The 21,305-nt window shown below is 44.7% G+C and overlaps 1 protein-coding gene and 1 long non-coding RNA gene across 9 annotated transcripts in view; one reads left to right on the forward strand and one right to left on the reverse strand.

Annotated features, from left to right (window-relative positions):
• The window catches only part of fam13c (family with sequence similarity 13 member C), a 135,067-nt gene that overhangs the window by 70,575 nt on the left and 43,187 nt on the right, over positions 1 to 21,305 (reverse strand). For all 8 annotated transcript variants that reach the window (XM_087999071.1, XM_087999072.1, XM_043712339.2 and 5 more), the window contains exon 3: positions 7,037 to 7,103. In XM_087999071.1, coding sequence (XP_087855197.1) covers positions 7,037 to 7,103 — 67 coding nt within the window. The remainder of the gene's footprint in view (positions 1 to 7,036; positions 7,104 to 21,305) is intronic.
• Positions 10,195 to 21,305, forward strand: part of LOC148145992 (uncharacterized) — a 30,995-nt gene continuing 19,884 nt past the window's right edge. The window contains exons 1-2 of the long non-coding RNA XR_015760961.1: positions 10,195 to 10,707; positions 14,384 to 14,757. This is a non-coding gene — a long non-coding RNA (uncharacterized LOC148145992). The remainder of the gene's footprint in view (positions 10,708 to 14,383; positions 14,758 to 21,305) is intronic.

Here is a 21,305-nt window from a genome sequence, read left to right on the forward strand (position 1 = left end):
GCTCCAATAAAATCTTGGTCTCTGTGTGGGTCAGGTAATCAACTCAGATGTAATCACCCTGGTAACTGACTTTATATCTTACATCAAAGCCAGATCTTTGGAATTATTAACTGATTTGGTGCATTATGTGTGGACCGTTCCAACACAGTGGGTACAATTTGAATCTCATGGTGACTGTACTGAGAACTGTATAAACTGTCAGTCCTGTCACTGTTGCACCATTTGGTATCTGTGAGGAAGACACGATGATCTTGCATGTTGCCGCAGTGTGATTCTGCCAATATATGGAATTGGTGATCCATTCAATTGACTCTTTATAAATATGTATTGGTTCTATCTGTTCAGCTCTGGTAACTTCCCGACTTCTTTAATTCCCTGGCCATGAACAGAACACACCCTTCTTCAGGAAGGGCTTATGCCCGAAACGTCGATTCTCCTGTTCCTTGGATGCTGCCTGACCTGCTGCGCTTTTCCAGCAACACATTTTCAGCTCTGATCTCCAGCATCTGCAGCCCTCACTTTCTCTCAGAGCTCAATTAAGCAGTTTACAATGTTATTGCCATGAGTGTTCCTCAGCATGGCCTGGGATGCTATTTGAGAATAAGAACTCAAAGCAGCCTGGGTATCCCACATGCAGTTTGCATACTGAAGCAAACCTTTCGGACAGAGCCACACTTTACAAAATTGCAAAACACATCAATTTCAATGTTATTAATAAAAACGCTTAAAGATTTTCAGCTACCCCTTCTGTTAAGAAGAAGCCTTCTTTTGATCGTGTTTACAGCATATTGTGGTATGGCATAACCACACAACTGAAAACAGATACTTAACATAACAATACAGTTCAGAAAAATGATGCCATCTACTACTGCCCTTATTAAAGCTTCAAAATTATCAAAACATTCACTGCATTTCATCACCACAAAGTACAATCCTTTTCTAAACCAGATGAGGTTATGAGACAATATGTAGCATCTTGCATAATTTGAGACCATCCACAAAAGGACATTTGGTCAAAAGCACAGTTCTAAACCTTTGAATTCTATAAGCTATAATTACATACTAGGGCATTAAAAGTAGACAGTCTAGAAACATTGTTGTGGAATTTACTTTTACAAGCACCACGTAGCATTTTGAGATTTGCCTCCAAATTTGCATTTCGTTCAAATTAAAAAGGATTATTTTTACATATAACCAAGGGTGACTGATTGGATGTTGCTTTCCTCCCAATGAGTGTAGGAAGATAGGGCCATTCAGCTCCTTGAGTCACTATGTGCCTTTAGTTAGATCGTGGTGACTCTGTGCATTACCTCCACCTTCCTGTCTTTGACCTATAGATTCCACCCCTTTCCCAATGAAATACAATCAAACTCAAGCAGTGAAAACTCCAATTGTGTTTGGCTATTTGAGGAAAAGAAAACCCAGATTTCTACAACCTTTCATGAGGAAAACTCATTTCCTAATTTCACTGCTGGCTTCATGAGAAAATAATCTGATTTGATGAATTTAATGTACTGGCGTACTGAGTCACATTCCAGCTGTATAAATGTATTGAACAGGTAATAATGATTCACTGCCTAAGGCCACTTCAGGGAAATGAGCAAGCACTAAAATCCAAGCAATGGTGAATGCTGTCCTCAAATTTTCTTTTACATTCAAGATAATTCCCAATTGTGAAAAAAGTGAGGGTTTTGAACATGGTTGGATGACCAGAAATACGATTCATTCTTTTCAAATGTTCTCTTTATACACAGTGACCATCAATGGTCCGTACTTGAATACACTCCAGACTCTCAAACCCGGTGACAACTTCACCTCTCGGTGACCCATTTCTGATTTGACTGAGAACATCACCCATCACAAGCTGGTTACTGATTTGAGTAGTGAAGTCTCTGTTTCTACCTTCGAGGCAAAACTTGGACAAATCTTGAGGGTGGGCCAGGGAAGATTTGCAACCACAAGTGGAAGATGAGGAACAGTCCATAAGGGGATTGTGGCCATCTGAATCATACTATCGTCCACCTCCTGAACCTTCACACACAGAGAGCTGTATCTGTTAGCTCACAACCATTCGCATTGTAACAGCTGATGAAAGGCTCCTGTCCAAATTGTCAATTCTCCTGCTCCTCAGATGCTGCATGGCCTGCTGGGCTTTTCCAGCATCACACACTCTCAACTACCTTGATCCTTTCCCTACTGACACAACAGGTCCACGGCAGATGCCATCTCCCTGAGGCCCTATACTCATCACTGGAATATCTGGACAACAAGGAGATTTATGTCAGGCTATTGAATAAAGCTCCACCTTCATTACTATAATTTCAACCAACCTAATCTCCAAACTCCTAGATCTAGGTCTCTGCTCCGTCCTCTGTAACTGGATCTTTGACTTCCTGACCCACAGACTGCAATCCATGAGAATAGGCAACAGCACTTCATCCACAACAATTCTCAACACTGACTTCTCGCAAGGCTGTGTAGTCAGCCCCTCACTGTAACCCCTGCACAGTCATGACTGTGCGGCCAAACTTTGCCCTATCTCCATCTACAAGTTCACTGATGACACCACCATTGCAGGTCAGATCTCAAACAGTGATGAGACAGAATACAGGAAAGAGATAGAGTGCTCGATGCCATGGTGTAACAATAACAATTTCTCCCTCAATGTCAGCAAAGTGCAACAGCTTGCCATAGACTTCGGGAACCAAGCTGGAGGGCACGCCCTTGTCTACATCGATGGAGCTGGTCGAGAGCGTCAGGTTCCTAGGAGTGATGATCGCCTACAATCTGTCCTGGTCCATCCACATTGATGCAACGGTCAAGAAAGCACAACACCCTTAACTCATCTGGACGTTAAGGAAATTTGGCATGTCTGTAAAGACTCTTCCCAATTTTTATAGCTATGACATAGAAAGCATTTTATACGGATGTATCACAGCTTGGTACAGAGACTGCTCTGCCCAGGACTGTGAGAAACTACAGAAAGTTCGGAACACAGCCCAGTCCATCACACTCACCAACCTTCCATCCATTGACTCTATCTACACTTGCCTCTGTCTCAGAAAGGCAGCCAACACCATCAAAGACTCCTTCCACTTTGATGGAGCAGTAGATACAAAAGCTTAAACACATACATACCAACAGATTCAAGAGCAGCTTTTTCCCCACTGTTATTAGAATTCTGAATGGACCTGTCAAATTTTAAATTTAATATTAATCTCACTCTTTATGCACTTTCTCTCTGCAGCTGCAACATTGCATTCCTAGCGCTGTTCTATTACCCTGATGTGCTTTGTATGGTATGATCTGTCTGTACTGTATGCAGAACAAAACTTTGCACTGTACCCAGGTACAAATGGCAATAATTAATCAAATCAAAAGTGTATCTTACAGCTCGCTCCATTTAGAAGTTGACATCCAGCACAGTTAGGCAAAACATTCGTCAATTCACTTCCAATATACATACCTATATCTTTCTCATATTTGTAGCCAGTTATTCAGATTGCACTGCACTGTCATGTACAACTTTATCCTTAAGCAGTCAAAATCAAGTATCAAAAATGTTTCAATTACTTTTTCTTGACAGGGATGCAAGACTTTATTTGCTACCATAAAGTGTTGCAGAAGATTTAAAGCACTTGACTTCGAGGACAAAGGAAAATGAAAACTGCAGCATCAATAGGTTTTAAGATCCCTCAAAGTGACCAACTGATATAACACGCTGAATGTGTTGACTCATTTATAGAGAGGACAATTACATGGGATCGTTCTTCATCCTCCATTTGGACAAGATTTTTAATTTTTAAATTTTTTTAAAGCTCTAGTTTTGGTTAACACTTCAGCCACCTGCTCTTAGTGTTCTCTTCTCTGTATCTATAATCTGTATTCTATGTATCTAACGTATAATCTAATTGCTAAACATATTTGGACACTAATTCTATAAAGATAGAAGGCCTTTAATGACTGAATGTCTAATAAAGTCAATGAAGACATTAATCTGATTGAGATATTCCTTCATTATGTGCAGGATGCTTTTTTGCAACTTTTCATTATTTTTTAAAGTGCCATTACCCACTGTGTCCCTTTTATGGAGCAATAAATCTGGTGAATTTTAGAGTCATCTCAGATCTCAACTCCCTTCTCAATCTTATGCTAACAGTTTTCAATCCAAGACCTCTGCATATTGACCCGCAAGTGAAAGTTTTTTTCTCGATCTGTTGTATCAGAATCTTTGAATGTCTATTCAATCACCTCTTGAATCAAGAAAGATTAAGCCAAGAGTTCTAGTTTTTCCAGCTCTGTACAAACTGTTGTGATGACGAGAATTGCCCACAATTCCTTAGCTGAAGCCAAACCAGTCATTTATAAAAGTCAGGCATAGTCTTTGCCTTCATATTTTTCTTCCTATTTGTATACAGCACAAGAGGAGGCCATTTGTCCCATTGCACCTAGCACTGAAAAACCTATCCAATTAGTCCTATTCCCTTCTTTGTTCTCCACAGCAATGGAATGTTTGGTTAATTATTTCCATTTTCAAACCACATAAGACATAAGTCCTCCATTCTGCATCATCACCCAAACAATATATACATGATTGGGCACTTACTGGATGGGAAACACTGGTCAGAATTGAATGGCCTAACCCAGGTTTGGTGGCAGTGGTAGGAGATGTGGTGATCAGGCAGCAGGATGGTAGATGGAGACTCTGCTGCCTTTCCTGATTAAGGGGACGCCAGTAGATGGCCTTTCCACTTTGTTGACAATTGAGGCCCTCATTGGGTAATTATTGTCTCATGAAGGGCCTCATCCTGTCACTGGTATTGTTCAGCCAGCAAAGAGTAAGGACAGACAACAATGATTGGGAGAATGACAAGCAAAACCTATGTGTTGCTGTTTGTGGGTTTTTGTGGGAGTGGGGGACATTGAGCAATCAAGATTCCTGGCATATGGAGAAGGGCAGTGGGGTGGGGGCTGCCCCATCCTACTGAGAGCCACTTCCCTGTCTTTCTCTTGACACCACACCCACTTAGCTGTCACTTACCTGTGGCAGGAATCTAGTGAGGAACCTAGGTTTCAGCTGGGTGTAATACCTGCAACAACCACTGCCTGCCTGGAGGCGCTGCTGCTCAATTGACCTGCTGGCCTCTGATTGGCCGGCTGCACTCAATGGGTTTCCACTCTTAGGGCGGGTCCTCGGCCTTGAGCAGTTGTCTGGCAAGTGCCTGAGTGGCACGCCAAGCAAGACCTTCGTTACCTCCATTAAATCCAGCCCTCTAAGGGCAAAGTTATTTTCCTTTCTTCCCTCATACAATAAAGATTCATTTTATTATTCATAGCAAAAGAAATGCTGCAATCTCTGAATAACCCAGATGCATTGCACAGAGTGTCCTGTGGCTGCTCCTGAGCAATGCATTCAGCTCCACTGAAAGATAAAGACTGCCCTTGGGAACTGCTTCAAGCAGACCAGACAATATCACCACAATCAACAAAAACAGCAAGAAACACAAATGAGCACATTTCCAAAACCATCATCTGATGTCGGTTGCCATAGCAATATTGAGAATTAGTGCAAGAGTATTTTTAGTAGCATCAACAAAGCAGCGTCCTTTTCCAAATATTTTTTTCCTATTCCATATCAATAAAAATCCAAGTATAAAAATCTTCAGTTTATTCTTTCTCTACAAATGTTTTGTGGCCTGGACTCACAGGTTGAGCCAAGGTTCCAGACCATCACTAGGCCCAGGCGCCTGAAGGAACGGAAAGCACAGGTGCAAGGGACGGATGGTGGACCGGCAGCAGCATCAAGAGGAGCATTGGACAGCAGACAGGAGGTATGGAATCCCCACATTCCCCAGGCCCACAGTTCGAGCTTGGACACAGTAGTCACGGGAATGGCAGAGGGCCATAACTGAGACCCCAGAGCCGGTTACAGAGATCCAGAAACTCTGGCTGACGTCAAGCAGCGACTAGAGAAACAATGGAAGAGGAAGAAGAAGAGAGAAAGGTGGATTCAATTGCTTCATATTCACTGTTTCAAGATGGCGCTGGAGCGTGGCAACACTTTGCATATAACACACAGTAAAACATTTTTCACTGTATTTTTACATGCGTGACAATAAATCTAAATCTAAAAAGCTAAAACAATTCATGCAAATTTCCTGAATCTGTTTTCACCAGGGAAGTGTTTCATTAATTATGGACTTTTGGAATGTGCAACATTTCACTTGACAATCTTTGATTGAGCTCTCATGAAGAAAACACTTGAAATCTGAGAAGCACATTAGGTTTTGTTCCCTGACTGCATTTGAAAAATTATAAAGACTGCGTCAGATTAAAGTTTGCATCATTTAAGAACAGCTCACAGAAATGAGGTCTACAGTTAGCAGGCAGTAACAATGTGCATTTATATAGCCCCTTTCACACCATCAAACACCCAAGGCAATTCACAAGAGCATTTTCACACAATGATTTGATATTGACACAAGGATTATGGCTGGTGACCAACAGCGTTAAGCCTTAATGGCTGCCAAATGGAGAAAGAGGTTGTGAGGTGAGGCTGTTTGGAGAGGCACTCCAGAGCTCAAGGCCTACATATACTCATCAGCCACGGGGTGAAGTAACTGAGGAGGGGGTTGTGCAAGACAGTTGGAGGAATGTAGAGCTCTCAGAAGGTTGCAGGGATAGAGTTGAGATGAGAGAGAGAGAGAGAGAGAGAGAGAGAGGTGGGACTATGAAGGGATCAAACATTAAAACGAGAGTTTACAACCCATTGGTGGTGAAGGGCTTATGCTGAAACGTCGATTCTCCTGGTCCTCGGATGCTGCCTGACCTGCTGTGCTTCTCCAGCACCACACATTTCGACTCTGACTCTCCAGCATCTGCAGTCCTGACGTTCTCTCACCATTGTAGATTAGCAAGCCCGGAGCGGATAGATGAAAGGAATTGGTGAGAGTTAGGACCCAGATACCAGAATCTCAGGTGAACTTAAGATCATGCTAAGTGGCGATGATTGAATGATTTCATGTTTACCACCTACCTCACTGGAATCCTGTGCTCTGTCTGGAGTTTCTTGCTCTGCCTCTACAGGGGCCATGCTGTTCTCCCTGAAAAGTGAAGTGAAGGCAATATTTACACAGGACATTATTGGAGAAGTAGAAACACACGCCAGAGAATTTGCTAGTGCACCATTTCAAACGTGCTGCGTTCCCTGCTGTGTGACATTAACAGGCGCAGAGATGGAGATGTAGGCACTGATGAAAAGTGCATTATTTACATACTCAAGGCCTAAGTACTGCCAGGGTCATCTGTTGCAGCCTGGAATGACTCCAATATAAATATTGAGGTTCACAGTGACTTTAACAGCCAAGGGCAAGGGACAGGGAGTGAAGGCTGCAACCACAGATAAAGCATTGAATGTAAAGGTACAGGCAAAGCTCAGTCTTCTCAAAGCTAATGTCTGCACCTCTACTAGGGTAACTGAAAGAAGACAGAGGGTGGTGGTTGATGGGAAATGTTCATCCTGGTGTTCAGTTACTAGTGGGGTACTGTAAGGATTTGTTTTGGGACCATTGCTGTTTGTCCTTTCTATAAATGACCTGGATGAGAGCGTAGAAGGATGGGTTAGTAAATTTGCAGATGACACTCAGATCAGTGGAGTTCTGGATAATGTGGAAGGATGTTGCAGGCTACAGAGCGACAGAGATAAGCTGCAGAACTGGGCTGAGAGGTGGCAAATGAAGTTTCATGCTGAAAAGTGTGAGGTGATTCACTTTGGAAGGAGCAACAGGGCTAAGACTCTTGGTAGTGTAGATGAGCAGAGAGATCTTGGTGTCCATGTACATAGATCCCTGAAAGTTGCCACCCAGATTGATAGGTTTGTTAAGAAGGCATATGGCGTGTTAGCTTTTATTGGTAGAGGGATTGAGTTTCAGAGCCATGAGGTCATGCTGCAGCTGTACAAAACTCTGATGTGGCCGCACTTGGAGTATTGCGTACAGTTCTGGTCACTGCATTACAGGAAGGATGTGGAAGCTTTGGATTGGGTCAGGGGAGATTTACTGGGATGTTGCCTGGTATGGAGAGAAGGTCTTATGAGGAAAGGCTGAGGGACTTGAGGCTGTTTTTGTTAGAGAGAAGAAGATTAAGACTTGACTTAATAGAGACATACAAGATGATCAAACGATTAGATAGGGTGAACAGTGAGAGCTTTTTTCCTCAAATGGTGATGGCTAGCACGAGCAGACATAGCTTTAAATTGAGGGGTGATAGATATAGGTCAGATGTCAGAGGTAGTTTCTTTACTCAGAGAGTAATAAGGGCATGAAATGCCCTTCCACTTTAAGGGCATTTAAATGGTCATTGGATAAACATATGGATGATAATGGAATCGTGTAGATTAGATGGGCTTCAGATTGGTTTCACAGGTTGGCACAAGATCAAGGGCTGAAGGGCCTGTAATGTGCTCTAATGTTCTATGCTCTATGTAACTTCCATGTCTTGCCCCTACCGCACCTTCCCAGTCTGCTCCAGCCACCACAATGTTCTAATCAACACATCTTTGGAGGGCACTTCCCAAATATATAACACCCATGGCCTGGAAGGACAAGTGCAGCAGCACCGTTGCCTCCATCGTGTGGACATATTTACCATTCTTCATTGTGGCAGAGTCAAAATGTCACCCAGTAGCACAGTGCACCAGACATGCAATGGTGGTTAAAGGAGGCTTATTCTTACTTTTTCACAGGCAAAGACAGATTTCCTAATAAATGCTGGACTCCATAGCAAAAGCCTACACACTAAGAATTTTTTTTTAAAAAAACCAACAACAGGTCAACTGGATGTCCATCGGAAGCCCCTCGTCAAAACGCCTTGGATGACCTCACACAGCCAAATACTTTCAAAGTGTAGTCACTGCGGTAAAGTGGGAAAACACAGCAACCACCTTACACACAGTGACTTCACCAACGCTCACTGAGGACCATCACCACTCTTCAACAAACAATGCTGTGGGACCTGCCCCTGTCCAACCTCAGACCCAACCAGTTCAGCTCTTGGAACATTTAGTGCGAAGCCTCAGCAGCCAGAGAGCAGGAGGGTCTATCTGCCAGTCAAAACAAACCAGCCATGACTTCGCCAAAACAGCTGATAATGCCATCTGCTCCCAGCCTCCTGGCTGTTCCAATTCCGTCATTTGCAGATTGTTGTATATGACAGAATACTGTGCAGTGCAGACCGAATCAACTGTTCAAAATAACATTTAGATTCTTAAACTTTTGAAATACAAATAAGCATGGTCTATACCTCAGTACGCAGGACAACGGAAAGGTGGGCCAACATGAAATGATGCCAGAGATGATTTGGGTTTGAAATGAATGGGTGAGGAGATGACATGTCCCACCTTCAACCCGCTTCACAAACGGAGCCCTGAGGGTAGAACCGTGTGTGTGTGTGTGTGTGTGTGTGTGTGTGTGTGTGTGTGTGTGTGTGTGTGTGTGTGTGTGTGTGTGTGTGTGTGTGTGTGTGTGTGTGTGTGTGTGTGTGTATACGCGCTTGTCATCATGAATGTTTGGGACCTCTCTCGATAGCTCCCAATCACCCTTGACTCCCCTCACTCATCACTGAGCCCCTTGAAGTTCTCAGCCTCTGGGCCTCCTGGTGGTGCAGACGGTCGATGGAGAGCTTCCAGACTCCCAACTAGCCAGCAGGTCCCAAGGACTGAATTTGCACCCAGGATACGAAATCCCAGGACAGGCCAGTGAAGTGCCTAAATGTCACTTCTATCACCATGGGACTCTCCTTTTGCCTGTCCAGCATAAAGACATGATCCTCACCCCTTCCCCCACCCCCGAGATAAAACTAAGCCCCTTGTTTCTTTTCTGTAAATGCCAGTCCAGTCTCAATTCTCTCATTGCACCAAATTCCCTCACTCACCAAGTCCCGAATTCAGTACATGCCCTCTGTATTCACACGAGCAATAATTCCAAAGATCAAAGTCAACACTGCTGGCAGTAATTACTAGCTTTAACTAATTAACTAACAGTGTGACTGTGACTCACAGTCAGCTGGTTTACCACTGACTAATGCTGCAAAGGAAAGTACAAGTTAAGGTTGAAGTTAAGATCAAAGCTAAAGGCAAACGTTAACGAAGCTTTAGAAATGGATCAACCCAGACAGTCCTTAAAATGTGCTCTCTCACCAGCCGCCCCAAGTACAGGAGCAGCATCACATAAAACTATCAGATGTTGCAGGAGTCAAGGGCTTTGTTGCTGGACATGTAATTCCACTTTGGGAGCTGCCAGCTGGGAACATGGATAAGCAAACTGTAAGGCACTCCCAAGTTCTGCACATCAAGCAGTTCTAGTTTCTAGACTTGAAGGAAAGGAGACCTGACAAGTTTCAGTTGTTTTGGACTCAGCATCTTACATCACGGAGTCAACATGTCAGTATTGGGTGTCATCAACTGGTCAATTAAAATGAAGCTCTTAAATGAAAGACTTAAACAGTGAGAGTATTATTTCTCTGAGATGGTTATGGGCTCCAAATTCCAAGATCCGAAGTGAGGCAAGTTCCTCCCTCATGGGAAATTTCATTTGGACGGAACGTTGGTCAATTTTCTGAGCCACCATGTTGTCTGGGACAGGAGCCACTGCTAATCGAGGATGGCTACTCCACAGCCACAGGGAATGGAAACAGAGATTGCTATTCAAGGTAGAGATCCGCAATCTGTACACAGCCTGGAGGGAGGGTGGGGGGGCGGGGCTTGCTAACTCTCCCTGGGGCCTTCACATTGTTTTCTACACAATCCCAGTTGATGGATTTTTCTGCCCTGCCTGCTATTATTCTGCTCCTGCTTAATGAATCATTCTATTGGACATTTAATCTTGATTTTACTACCTTACAGTGGCTCAGTGGTTAGCACTGCTGTCTCACGGCACAAGGGACCCGGGTTCGGTTCCAGCATCAGGGGACTGTCTGTGTGGAGTCTGCACATTCTTCCTGCGTCTGCGTGGGTTTCCTCCGGGTACACCAGTTTCCTCCCACAGTCCAAAGATGTGCAGGTTGGATGGATTGGCCATGCTACATTGCCCATAGTGTCCAGGGATGTGTAGAGTAATAGAGCAGGGGAATGGCTCTGGGTGGGATACTCTTCAGAGGGTTGGTGTGGACTTGTTGGGCCAAAGGGCCTGTTTCCACATAGAATCTCAATGTATTGCAGGCATGGTGCAAAGTGCTGGAACTGCATGACTGAAATAATCAGATCTGCATGGGTTTTAAGAGATGCAAAACCTTCATTTATATTCACTGTCTGGCTTGTTTATATTTTACAGTGGAAGCTTAGCAAATGGTTTGTGACATCCATGTATGAGGGTGTGTGGGTCTGAGAGGGTTAAAGGTGAGGAGTGCATTAAGCACAGTCCAATATGATGGTGTTACCTGGATGGAGGGAGCAGTTTGAAAGATCTCAAAGGAGTATGACTTTATTGTCAAGGATTGCCTCACAGTCACAGTAGGGTAAAAACAATAACTGCAGATGCTGGAAACCAGATTCTGGATCAGTGGTGCTGGAAGAGCACAGCAATTCAGGCAGCATCCGACGAGCAGCGAAATCGACGTTTCGGGCAAAAGCCCTTCATCAGGAATAAAGGCAGAGAGCCTGGAGCGTGGAGAGATAAGCTAGGGGAGGGTGGGGGTGGGGAGAGAGTAGCATAGAGTACAATGGGTGAGTGGGGGAGGGGATGAAGGTGATAGGTCAGGGAGGAGAGGGTGGAGTGGATAGGTGGAAAAGGAGCTAGGCAGGTCGGACAAGTCCAGACAATTCAAGGGGACAGTGCGGAGCTGGAAGTTTGAAACTAGGATGAGGTGGGGGAAGGGGAAATGAGGAAGCTGTTGAAGTCCACATTGATGCCCTGGGGTTGAAGTGTTCCGAGGCAGAAGATGAGGCGTTCTTCCTCCAGGCGTCTGGTGGTGAGGGAGCGGCGGTGAAGGAGGCCCAAGACCTCCATGTCGTCAGCAGAGTGGGAGGGGGAGTTGAAATGTTGGGCCACGGGGCGGTTTGGTTGATTGGTGCGGGCGTCTCGGAGATGTTCCCTAAAGCGCTCTGCTAGGAGGCTCCAGTCTCCCCAATGTAGAGGAGACCGCATCGGGAGCAACGGATACAATAAATGATATTGGTGGATGTGCAGGTAAAACTTTGATGGATGTGGAAGGCTCCTTTAGGGCCTTGGATGGAGGTGAGGGAGGAGGTATGGGCGCAGGTTTTACAGTTCCTGCGGTGGTAGGGGAAAGTGCCAGGATGGGAGGGTGCGTCGTAGGGGGGCGTGGACCTGACTAGGTAGTCACGGAGGGAACGGTCTTTGCGGAAGGCGGAAAGGGGTGGGGAAGGAAATATATCCCTGATGGTGGGGTCTTTTTGGAGGTGGCGGAAATGTCGGCTGATGATTTGGTTTATGCGGAGGTTTGTAGGGTGGAAGGTGAGCACCAGGGGCGTTCTGTCCTTGTTACGGTTGGAGGGGTGGGGTCTGAGGGCGGAGGTGCGGGATGTGGACGAGATGCGTTGGAGGGCATCTTTAACCACGTGGGAAGGGAAAATGCGGTCTCTAAAGAAGAAGGCCATCTGGTATGTTCTATGGTGGAACTGGTCCTCCTGGAGTCAGATACGGCGGAGGCGGAGGAATTGGGAATACGGGATGGCATTTTTACAAGAGATAGGATGGGAAGAGGTGTAATCCAGGTAGCTGTGGGAGTCGGTGGGTTTGTAAAAAATGTCAGTGTCAAGTCGGTTGTCACTAATGGAGATGGAGAGGTCCAGGAAGGGGAGGGAGGTGTCAGAAATGGTTCAGGTAAATTTAAGGTCAGGGTGGAATGTGTTGGTGAAGTTGATGAATTGCTCAACCTCTTCGCGGGAGAACAAGGTGGCGCAAATGCAGTCATCAATGTAGCGGAGGTAGAGGTGGGAAGTGGTGCTGGTATAATTACGGAAGATCAACTGCTCTACGTAGCCAACAAAGAGACAGGCATAGCTGGGGGCCATACGTGTGCCCATGGCTACCCCTTTGGTCTGGAGGAAGTGGGAGGATTCAAAGGACAAATTGTTAAGGGTGAGGACCAGTTGGGCCAAACGAATGAGAGTGTCGGTGGAAGGGTACTGTTGGGGATGTCTGGAGAGGAAAAAACGGAGGGCTTGGAGGCCCTGGTCATGGCGGATGGAGGTGTAGAGGGATTGGATATCCATGGCGAAGATGAGACGTTGGGGGCCGGGGAAACGGAAGTCTTGGAGGAGGTGGAGGGCGTGGGTGGTGTCTCGAACGTATGTGGGGAGTTCCTGGACTAGGGGGATAGGATAGTGTCGAGGTAGGTAGAGATGAGTTCAGTGGGGCAGCAGCATGCTGAGACAATAGGTCGGCCAGGGTGGTCAGGCTTGTGGATCTTGGGAAGGAGGTAGAACCGGGCAGTGTGGGGTTCCCGGACTATGAGGTTGGAAGCTGTGGGTGGGAGATCTCCTGAGGTGATGAGGTTCTGTATGGTCTGGGAGATGATGGTTTGGTCACAGTAACAATGTCTATCAAACTGGACTAACTTGCAACTGGTTGCTGTCATTCAATAAATAACGTATTTGAGATGAAAGCCTTTACTACTCCACTACTACATAAAACAATGACTGCAGATGCTGGAAACCAGATTCTGGATCAGTGGTGCTGGAAGAGCACAGCAGTTCAGGCAGCATCCGACGAGCAGCAAAATCGACGTTTCGGGCAAAAGCCCTTCATCAGGAATAGATGAAGGGCTTTTGCCCGAAACGTCGATTTTGCTGCTCGTCGGATGCTGCCTGATTTCCACTACTACATAAAGCAGATCCTGTAAGTCCCAACCAGGAGAGACAGTGTGGACTTCAACAGGTTCCTCACTTCCCCTTCCCCCACCTCACCCTAGTTCCAAACTTCCAGCTCAGCACTGTCCCCATGACTTGTCCTACCTGCCTATCTTCTTTTCCACCTATCCACTCCACCCTCCTCCCAGACCTATCACCTTCATCCCCTCCCCCACTCACCTATTATACTCTATGCTACTTTCTCCCCACCCCCACGCTTCAGGCTCTCTGCCTTTATTCCTGATGAAGGGCTTTTGCCCGAAACGTCGATTTTACTGCTCCTCGGATGCTGCCTGAACTGCTGTGCTCTTCCAGCACCACTAATCCAGAATGGTCGGAGCAAATCTACCAGGTAGAAATTATCCAACTCTGAGCTGTGGTGAGGATCTATCATTCCAGTATATATACAATTCCACGATCATATAGTTGCAAGCAAACATTTAATATTTGATTCAACCTGAGAACTGACATAGGGGAGAAACTATTTGTCCAAATCATTATAATCTTTCTTTTCAGCAGGATTGCCACTCTGTTTGACAAGTTTGGAACCACTACTTGGAGTCAGCAACCATCTCAGTTTATCTAATGCTGGAAGATTCATTTAGCATTCATTACCATTTGTCTTAACTAGTCCTTCACAAATCTGCCTGGCCTCTTACATCCTACTCACACAAGGCTCAACTTTATTCAAATACCGCTGCCTGAGCCCTAATCCACATCAAGTAGTGGGCGAAAGTGAGGACTGCAGATACTGGAGATCAGAGTCGAGAGTGTGGTGCTGGAAAAGCACAGCAGGTCAGGGAGCATCCGAGGAGCAGGAGAATCAACATTTCAGGCAAATGCCCATCAAGTATTGTTTACCCATCACTGCTGTCTTCCCCAACTTCTAGGTAAGCCAGGTCTCAATTGTAATATTCTCCTCCTGGTTTCCCAATCCCTTCAACCCTCCCTATATCTTTAACCTCCCCCCATCTCCACAACTCTCTGTCATATCTGCATTCATGTAATTCTAGCCTGAAGCATTCTGATTTTATTCACTCCATTACTGTCAGCTCTGCTTTCAGCTGCCTAGATGCTGAGCTGTTAAATTCCTTCCCTAAACTTCTCTGCCTCTATCCTTCCTTTAGTTTTTACAGTGCTCCTTAAAACCTACCCTTTATTTGCGTCAATGTAATTGCTTCATTCCATTCCTGGTAAATGCCTCGGGCTGATTTTGTTCGGTTAAAAGTGCTATATAAATATTGTAAATACTCATATAAAATCAGAAAATCTCAACAGTGTGGAAATAGGCCATTTGGCCCATTGAGTCTGTTTCCACTCAATGGGCCCATGGCCCATTGGCCCGCTATCCTGTTACCCTGCATTTCCCATGACTAACTCACCTAGCCTGCACATCCCTGAATACTATGGGGCAATTTAGCATGCAAATCCTCCTAACCTGCACCTCTTTGGACTGTGGGAGGAAACCGGAGCACCCAGAGGAAACCCACGCAGACAGGGGGAGAATGTGCAAACTCCACACAGACAGTCGCCCGAGGTGGGAATTGAACCCGGGTCCCTGGGGCTATGAGGCAGCAGTGCTAACCACTGACAACCTTTTGCCGAAAAACTCTAATGTTTCTTTTAAAAGTCATTCCCACCTTTTCAGGGACTAAGTTAACCTCAAAGAAATTCAGAACCAAATATAATCTCTCCAATTACTCAAAATTCTCATTTCATGATAAAAAGTTACACTTAACATATTTTTTCATGTCCCTTTTTTATAAGGATCTGAAAGGATTAATCCAAAGAAGTGCAGTAAGCATCATATAAAATGATGAGGCCACATAGACTTGTGTGGAATACAGCTCTGGGTCTTAATGGAGACAGACCAATTATCTAGACCTCTCTTGTAGTGACAATATCTATCATACCCACTGTAACTTGTACCTAGTTGTTATCGTTTAATAAACTATATTTGGTTTAAGACGAGGCCTCTTCTCATTAGACTACCTGGTGACGTTCCTCTACCACGTTACAAAGTCAAGCTCTGTAAATCTCAAACTGAGTGGCCGAACATTAACCTGATGTACCTTTCCCCAGAGTGAGAATGAGATATATTGGTCCCTGTCATTTCCGCCTGTCAACTAAGGCAGGAACAATGTGTATCAATTTTGTGTCTTGGGGGCAGAAAGTAGCAGATGGGAGAACAGAAATAAACACTACAGGATGCACAGGTCAGCTCCCAGAGCTAGCATTAAAATAAATGAATACCTGGGGCCTTGCGTCACCAAATATGGTCCCCATTCTCTCTGGGGACGGGTGACTGACGGTTACAAATTGGGTCCTTGTGTGTACTGACTCAGTGCAATCTTATTCCATCGAGGCCTAGATTAAAGAGCCACCAGCATTATATTTTCTAATTGTGCTTCCCACAGTTTCCTTGCCTTTCCTCCCCTCCGCCCTGGGCAGGCATGAAGCTGCAGGCCCAGTCAATGCCCCTCACCCACATTGTGTAGTAATAGTAAATAGTCCTAGAGAGAGAAAGGGACAACAACTGACAATACGGGCATCACTTCTCCTCCTGCTTTGTGGATTATTTTGAGAGTCACTGTAGATTTGCTGAACAGATGTGTTTTCTTTGAAAATTCGGTCTCTCACAAATATTATCTGTGTAAACATTAACCCTTAACTTTTTGTCCAAAAACATTCAACCTTTATACTGTACATATGGCAAATATAAATTGCTATTGTAGGTTAATAAAATGTTCATAAAACTTCTTGTCAAAATAGTTTGGAAAATTCCAATTTTAAAATCAAATTCCAAAGTGTACCTGCCTGTGTTGATATAAATAATTCATTATTTGTTGTTAAAACCTACCATTATATGACAGTCTGAAGGCAAAACTTAATATGTGCACTTGCCAGTTACATTCCAGAATTGATCATTCCAAGTAGCAAAAATGTCAAATCTGAGATTGAAAGTCAGTTGTTTTCTCTGGGTTTTTTTCTTCTGATAATGATAACCCATTCTGCCTAGCAAGCTTCCACAATAATCTGAAGATGGACTGCTTTATACCTATAAATCCACAGGACAGAACCTCAGCAGTCATATGGAGGAGACCACACAAGTTATACATGTCTTCCAATTAGTTGCAAAAGCCATCGACCTTCCAGACGCTAGTTATTTTCAAAGCTCTGCTTTACCACAGGGAAATTAGCTGTTGAATTTTGAAATAGAACATAGAACATTACAGTGCAGTACAGGCCCTTCGGCCCTTGATGTTGCGCAGACCTGTCATACCAATCTGAAGACCATCTAACTTACACTATTCCATGTACGTCCATATGCTTGTCCAATGGTAACTTAAATGTACTTAAAGTTGGTGAATCTACTACCATTGCAGGCAAAGCATTCCATACCCTTACTACTCTCTGAGTAAAGAAACTACCTCTGACATCTGTCCTATATCTATTACCCCTCAATTTAAAGCTATGCCCCTTGTGCTCACTGTCGCCATACTTGGAAAAAGGCTCTCCCTGTCCACCCTATCTAACCCTCTGATTATCTTATATGTCTCTATTAAGTTACCTCTCAATCTTCTTCTCTCTAACAAAAACAGCCTCAAGTCCTTCAGCCTTTCCTCGTGAGACCTTCCCTCCATACCAGGCAACATCCTAGTAAATCTCCTCTGCACCCTTTCCAAAGCTTCCACATCCTTCTTATAATGCGGTGACCAGAACTGTACACAATACTCCAAGTGCAGCCGCATCAGAGTTTTGTACAGCTGCAGCATAACCTCATGGTTCCGGAACCCGATCCCTCTATTAATAAAAGCTAAAACACTGTATGCCTTCTTAACAACCCCGTCAACCTGGGTGGCAACTTTCAAGGATCTGTGTACCTGGACACCGAGATCTCTCTGCTCATCTACACTACCAAGAAATCTTACCATTAGCCCAGTACTTGCATTCCGGTTACTCCAACCAAAGTGAATCACCTCACACTTTTCCGCATTAAACTCCATTTGCTACCTCTCAGCCTAGCTCTGCAGCTTATCTATGTCTCTCTGTAACCTACAACATCCTTCGTCACTGTCCACAACTCCACCAACCTTAGTGTCGTCTGCAGATTTACTAACCCACCCTTCTACGCCCTTATCCAGGTCGTTTATAAAAATGACGAACAGCAGTGGACCCAATACCGACCCTTGCGGTACACCACTAGTAATGGGACTCCAGGATGAACATTTCCCATCAACAACCACCCTCTGTTTTCTTTCAGCAAGCCAATTACTGATCCAAACTGCTATATCTCCCACAATCCCATTCCTCCACATTTTTTTACAATAGCCTACTGTGGGGAACCTTATCGAATGCCTTGCTGAAATCCATATACACCACATCAACCGGTTTACTCTCATCAACCTGTTTGGTCACCTTCTCAAATAAAAAAATTATCAGTAATGAGCAGGTCAAGCTAATTTGATATAAGACTGTAGTAGATGTATGGAATGAGCTGCCAGAGGAAGTGGCGGAGTCTGGTACAATTGCAACATTTAAAAGGCATTTGGATGGGTATATGAATAGGAAGGGTTTGGAGGGATATGGGCCGGGTGCTGGCAGGTGGGACTAGATTGGGTTGGGATATCTGGTCGGCATGGACTGGTTGGACCGAAGGGTCTGTTTCCACGCTGTACATCAAACTATGACTATAAAAACAGAAAATGCTGGAGAAATTCAGCAACATCTGTGGACAGAGATACAGTGTCAATGTATCAAATTTGATAGGATTCTTCTTCAGAACTTTACAGTATTTTGCTTTTATTACAAGCTAATTTGATTGGCATGTGCTAAAGAGATTTGCATGCATTGCAGCAGATGTAAAGGGAATGGACTGCGGGAGGAGGAGAGAAGTTTGATGTCTACAATCTAGGAGAAGTGGTTAAAACGTAGCATCAGTGATGTATCAGGAAGATTAAATGATGTATAGGCAAGTTTAAACCAGAATTCCTTTAACATCAGTTAAACAAGGCATCGAAGGTATAAACATAATTAAGGGGAAAGTAAAGGTACAGAAGTAAAGTCATTGGATGCCTATCAGATGTGTGACAAATGTTTGAAATGCAGTGTGGGGTAATGCATTGGCTAAGGGAAGACAAAAGAGATCAAGTTAGGAAGGTTTGATGTTAGACTGCTCTATTGGCAACAAAGCTCTGAGCATGTTCACTGGATTGGTGGTTATCAGGCTAGGTAGCTTGGTTTGATTGGTGGCAGGCTGGTTGAATTGTTTGATAACATTTACAGAAAGGTGTGTGCCCTGTTCAGTGACAGCACACTTACCTCTCAGTTCATTCAATCCCCCCCCCAGACATTTGACCACATATTCTAGGTCGATGCTCCAGTGCAGTGCTGAGCAAAAACTGCAGTGTTAGAGCTGCTGCCTTTCAGAAAGGACCCCATTATCATTTTGAGGTGGGTGTCAATAACTCAGGAAACCATGTTGAAGAACAGCAGAGCAGTTCCCCTCTGTGACCTGGGCAATAGTTATTCCCCAACCAACATCGCAAGCAGAGATTATCCAGTTTGTTGCAATTAATTAGAATCACAAAATCCTTCCAGTAGAGATAGAGGTCAAATGGCCCACAATGTCTGCACTGATCCTCCAAAGATCATCCCACCCAGACCCAGCCCAGTCCCATAACCTGATATATCCCATGGCTAACCAACCTGGCCTGCACGGTGGCTCAGTGGTTAGCACTGTTGCCTCACAGCGCCAGGGACCCGGGTTCAATTCCCGCCTTGGGCAACTATCTGTGTGGAGTTTGCACATTCTCCCGGTGTCTGCGTGGGTTTCCTCCCGGTGCTCCAGTTTCCTCCCACAGTCCAAAGATGTGCAGGTTAGATGAATTGGCCATGCTAAATTGCCCGTAGTGTTAGGTGCGTTAGTTAGGTGTGAATGTAGGGGATTGGTTCTGGGTGTGTTCCTCTTCGGAGGGTCGGTGTGGACTTGTTGGGCCACACTGTAGGGAATCTAATCTAATCTAATCCCTGGACACTATGGGCAATTTCCCATGGCCAATCCACCTAACCTGCATATCTTGGACTATGGGAGGAATCTAGACCATCTGGAGGAAACCCATGCAGACATGGGGAGAATACGAAACTCCACACAGACAGTAATTGAACCTGGGTCCCTGGTGCTGTGAGGCTGCAGTGCTAACCACTGAGTCACCATACCGCCCTAAGTACTTTTGAAGCATAGCTATTGTTGTAGATGGAGGAAACGTGGTAGATAATGGAATGGTCAAGGTTCAATGAGGCAAATTATGAGATAATATGCTTCTTTCTTTTTTACAAACAATTTGGAAAATTGCCAAGCTGCGAACTGTCAACAAAAAGCAGGACAACTCCAACCCAGACAATTACTGCCCCATCAGTCTACTCTTCATCATCTGTAAAGTGATGAGAAATGTCATCAACAGTGCTGTCAAGCAGCACCCGCTCAGCAGTAACCTGCTCGGTAATGCCCAGTTGGGTTCCACCAGGGCCACTGAGCTCCTGACCTGATTCCAGCCTTGGTGCAAATGTGGACAAAAGATCTGAATTCCAGAGATGTGGTGAGAGTGACAGCCCTTGATATCAAGGCTGTATTTGGCCAAGTGTGACATCAAGGGGGCCTAGCAAAACTGAAATCAAAGGGTATCAGGAACAAAATCTCTGTTGGTTGGAGTCATATCTTGCACTTTGGAAGATGGTTGTGGTTGTTGGCGGTCAGTCATCTCAGCTCCAGGATATCTCTGCAGGAGCTCCTCAGGGTAGTGTCATAGGCCCAATCATCTTCAACAGCTTCATTAATGACCTTCCCTCCATCATAAGGTCAGAAATGTTTGCTGATGATTGGTTCAGCACCAGATTCTGAAACAGTCGATGTCCAAATGCAGCAAGATTTAGATAATATCTAGCAATCCTTTTGATATTTATTCGTGTCTGAATTACTGAATTCCTGACACTCCTGAATTCCTGACCAGAAACTGAACTGGACTAATCAGATAAATACTGTCACAACAAGAGTAGGTCATAGACTAAGAATTCTGCAATGAGTAATTCACCCCCTGACTTTGAAAGGCCTGTCTACCATCTATGTGACACAAGTTGGAACTGTGCAGGATTAATTCCCACAGACCTGGACAAGTGTATCTTGAATAGCTTGACACCATTCAGGAGAAAACAGCCCACATGATTGGCACCACATCCGGAAATATTTACTCCCTCCACCATTGATGCTCAGTAGAAGCAGTGTGTGCCATCTACAAGATGGACTGCAGAAATTCATCAAAGCTCCTTAGACAGCACCTTCTAAACCTATGACCTCTTCTAACCAGAACGTCAAGAGACAAGGAATACTACCACTTGCAAGTTCCCTTCCAAGTCATTCACCATCCTGACTAGGAAATAT

This window comes from Chiloscyllium plagiosum, unplaced genomic scaffold, assembly GCF_037043375.1.
Source record: "Chiloscyllium plagiosum isolate Xiang-an unplaced genomic scaffold, Cpla_swu_hap1 HiC_scaffold_22, whole genome shotgun sequence".
Lineage (NCBI taxonomy): Eukaryota > Metazoa > Chordata > Chondrichthyes > Orectolobiformes > Hemiscylliidae > Chiloscyllium > Chiloscyllium plagiosum.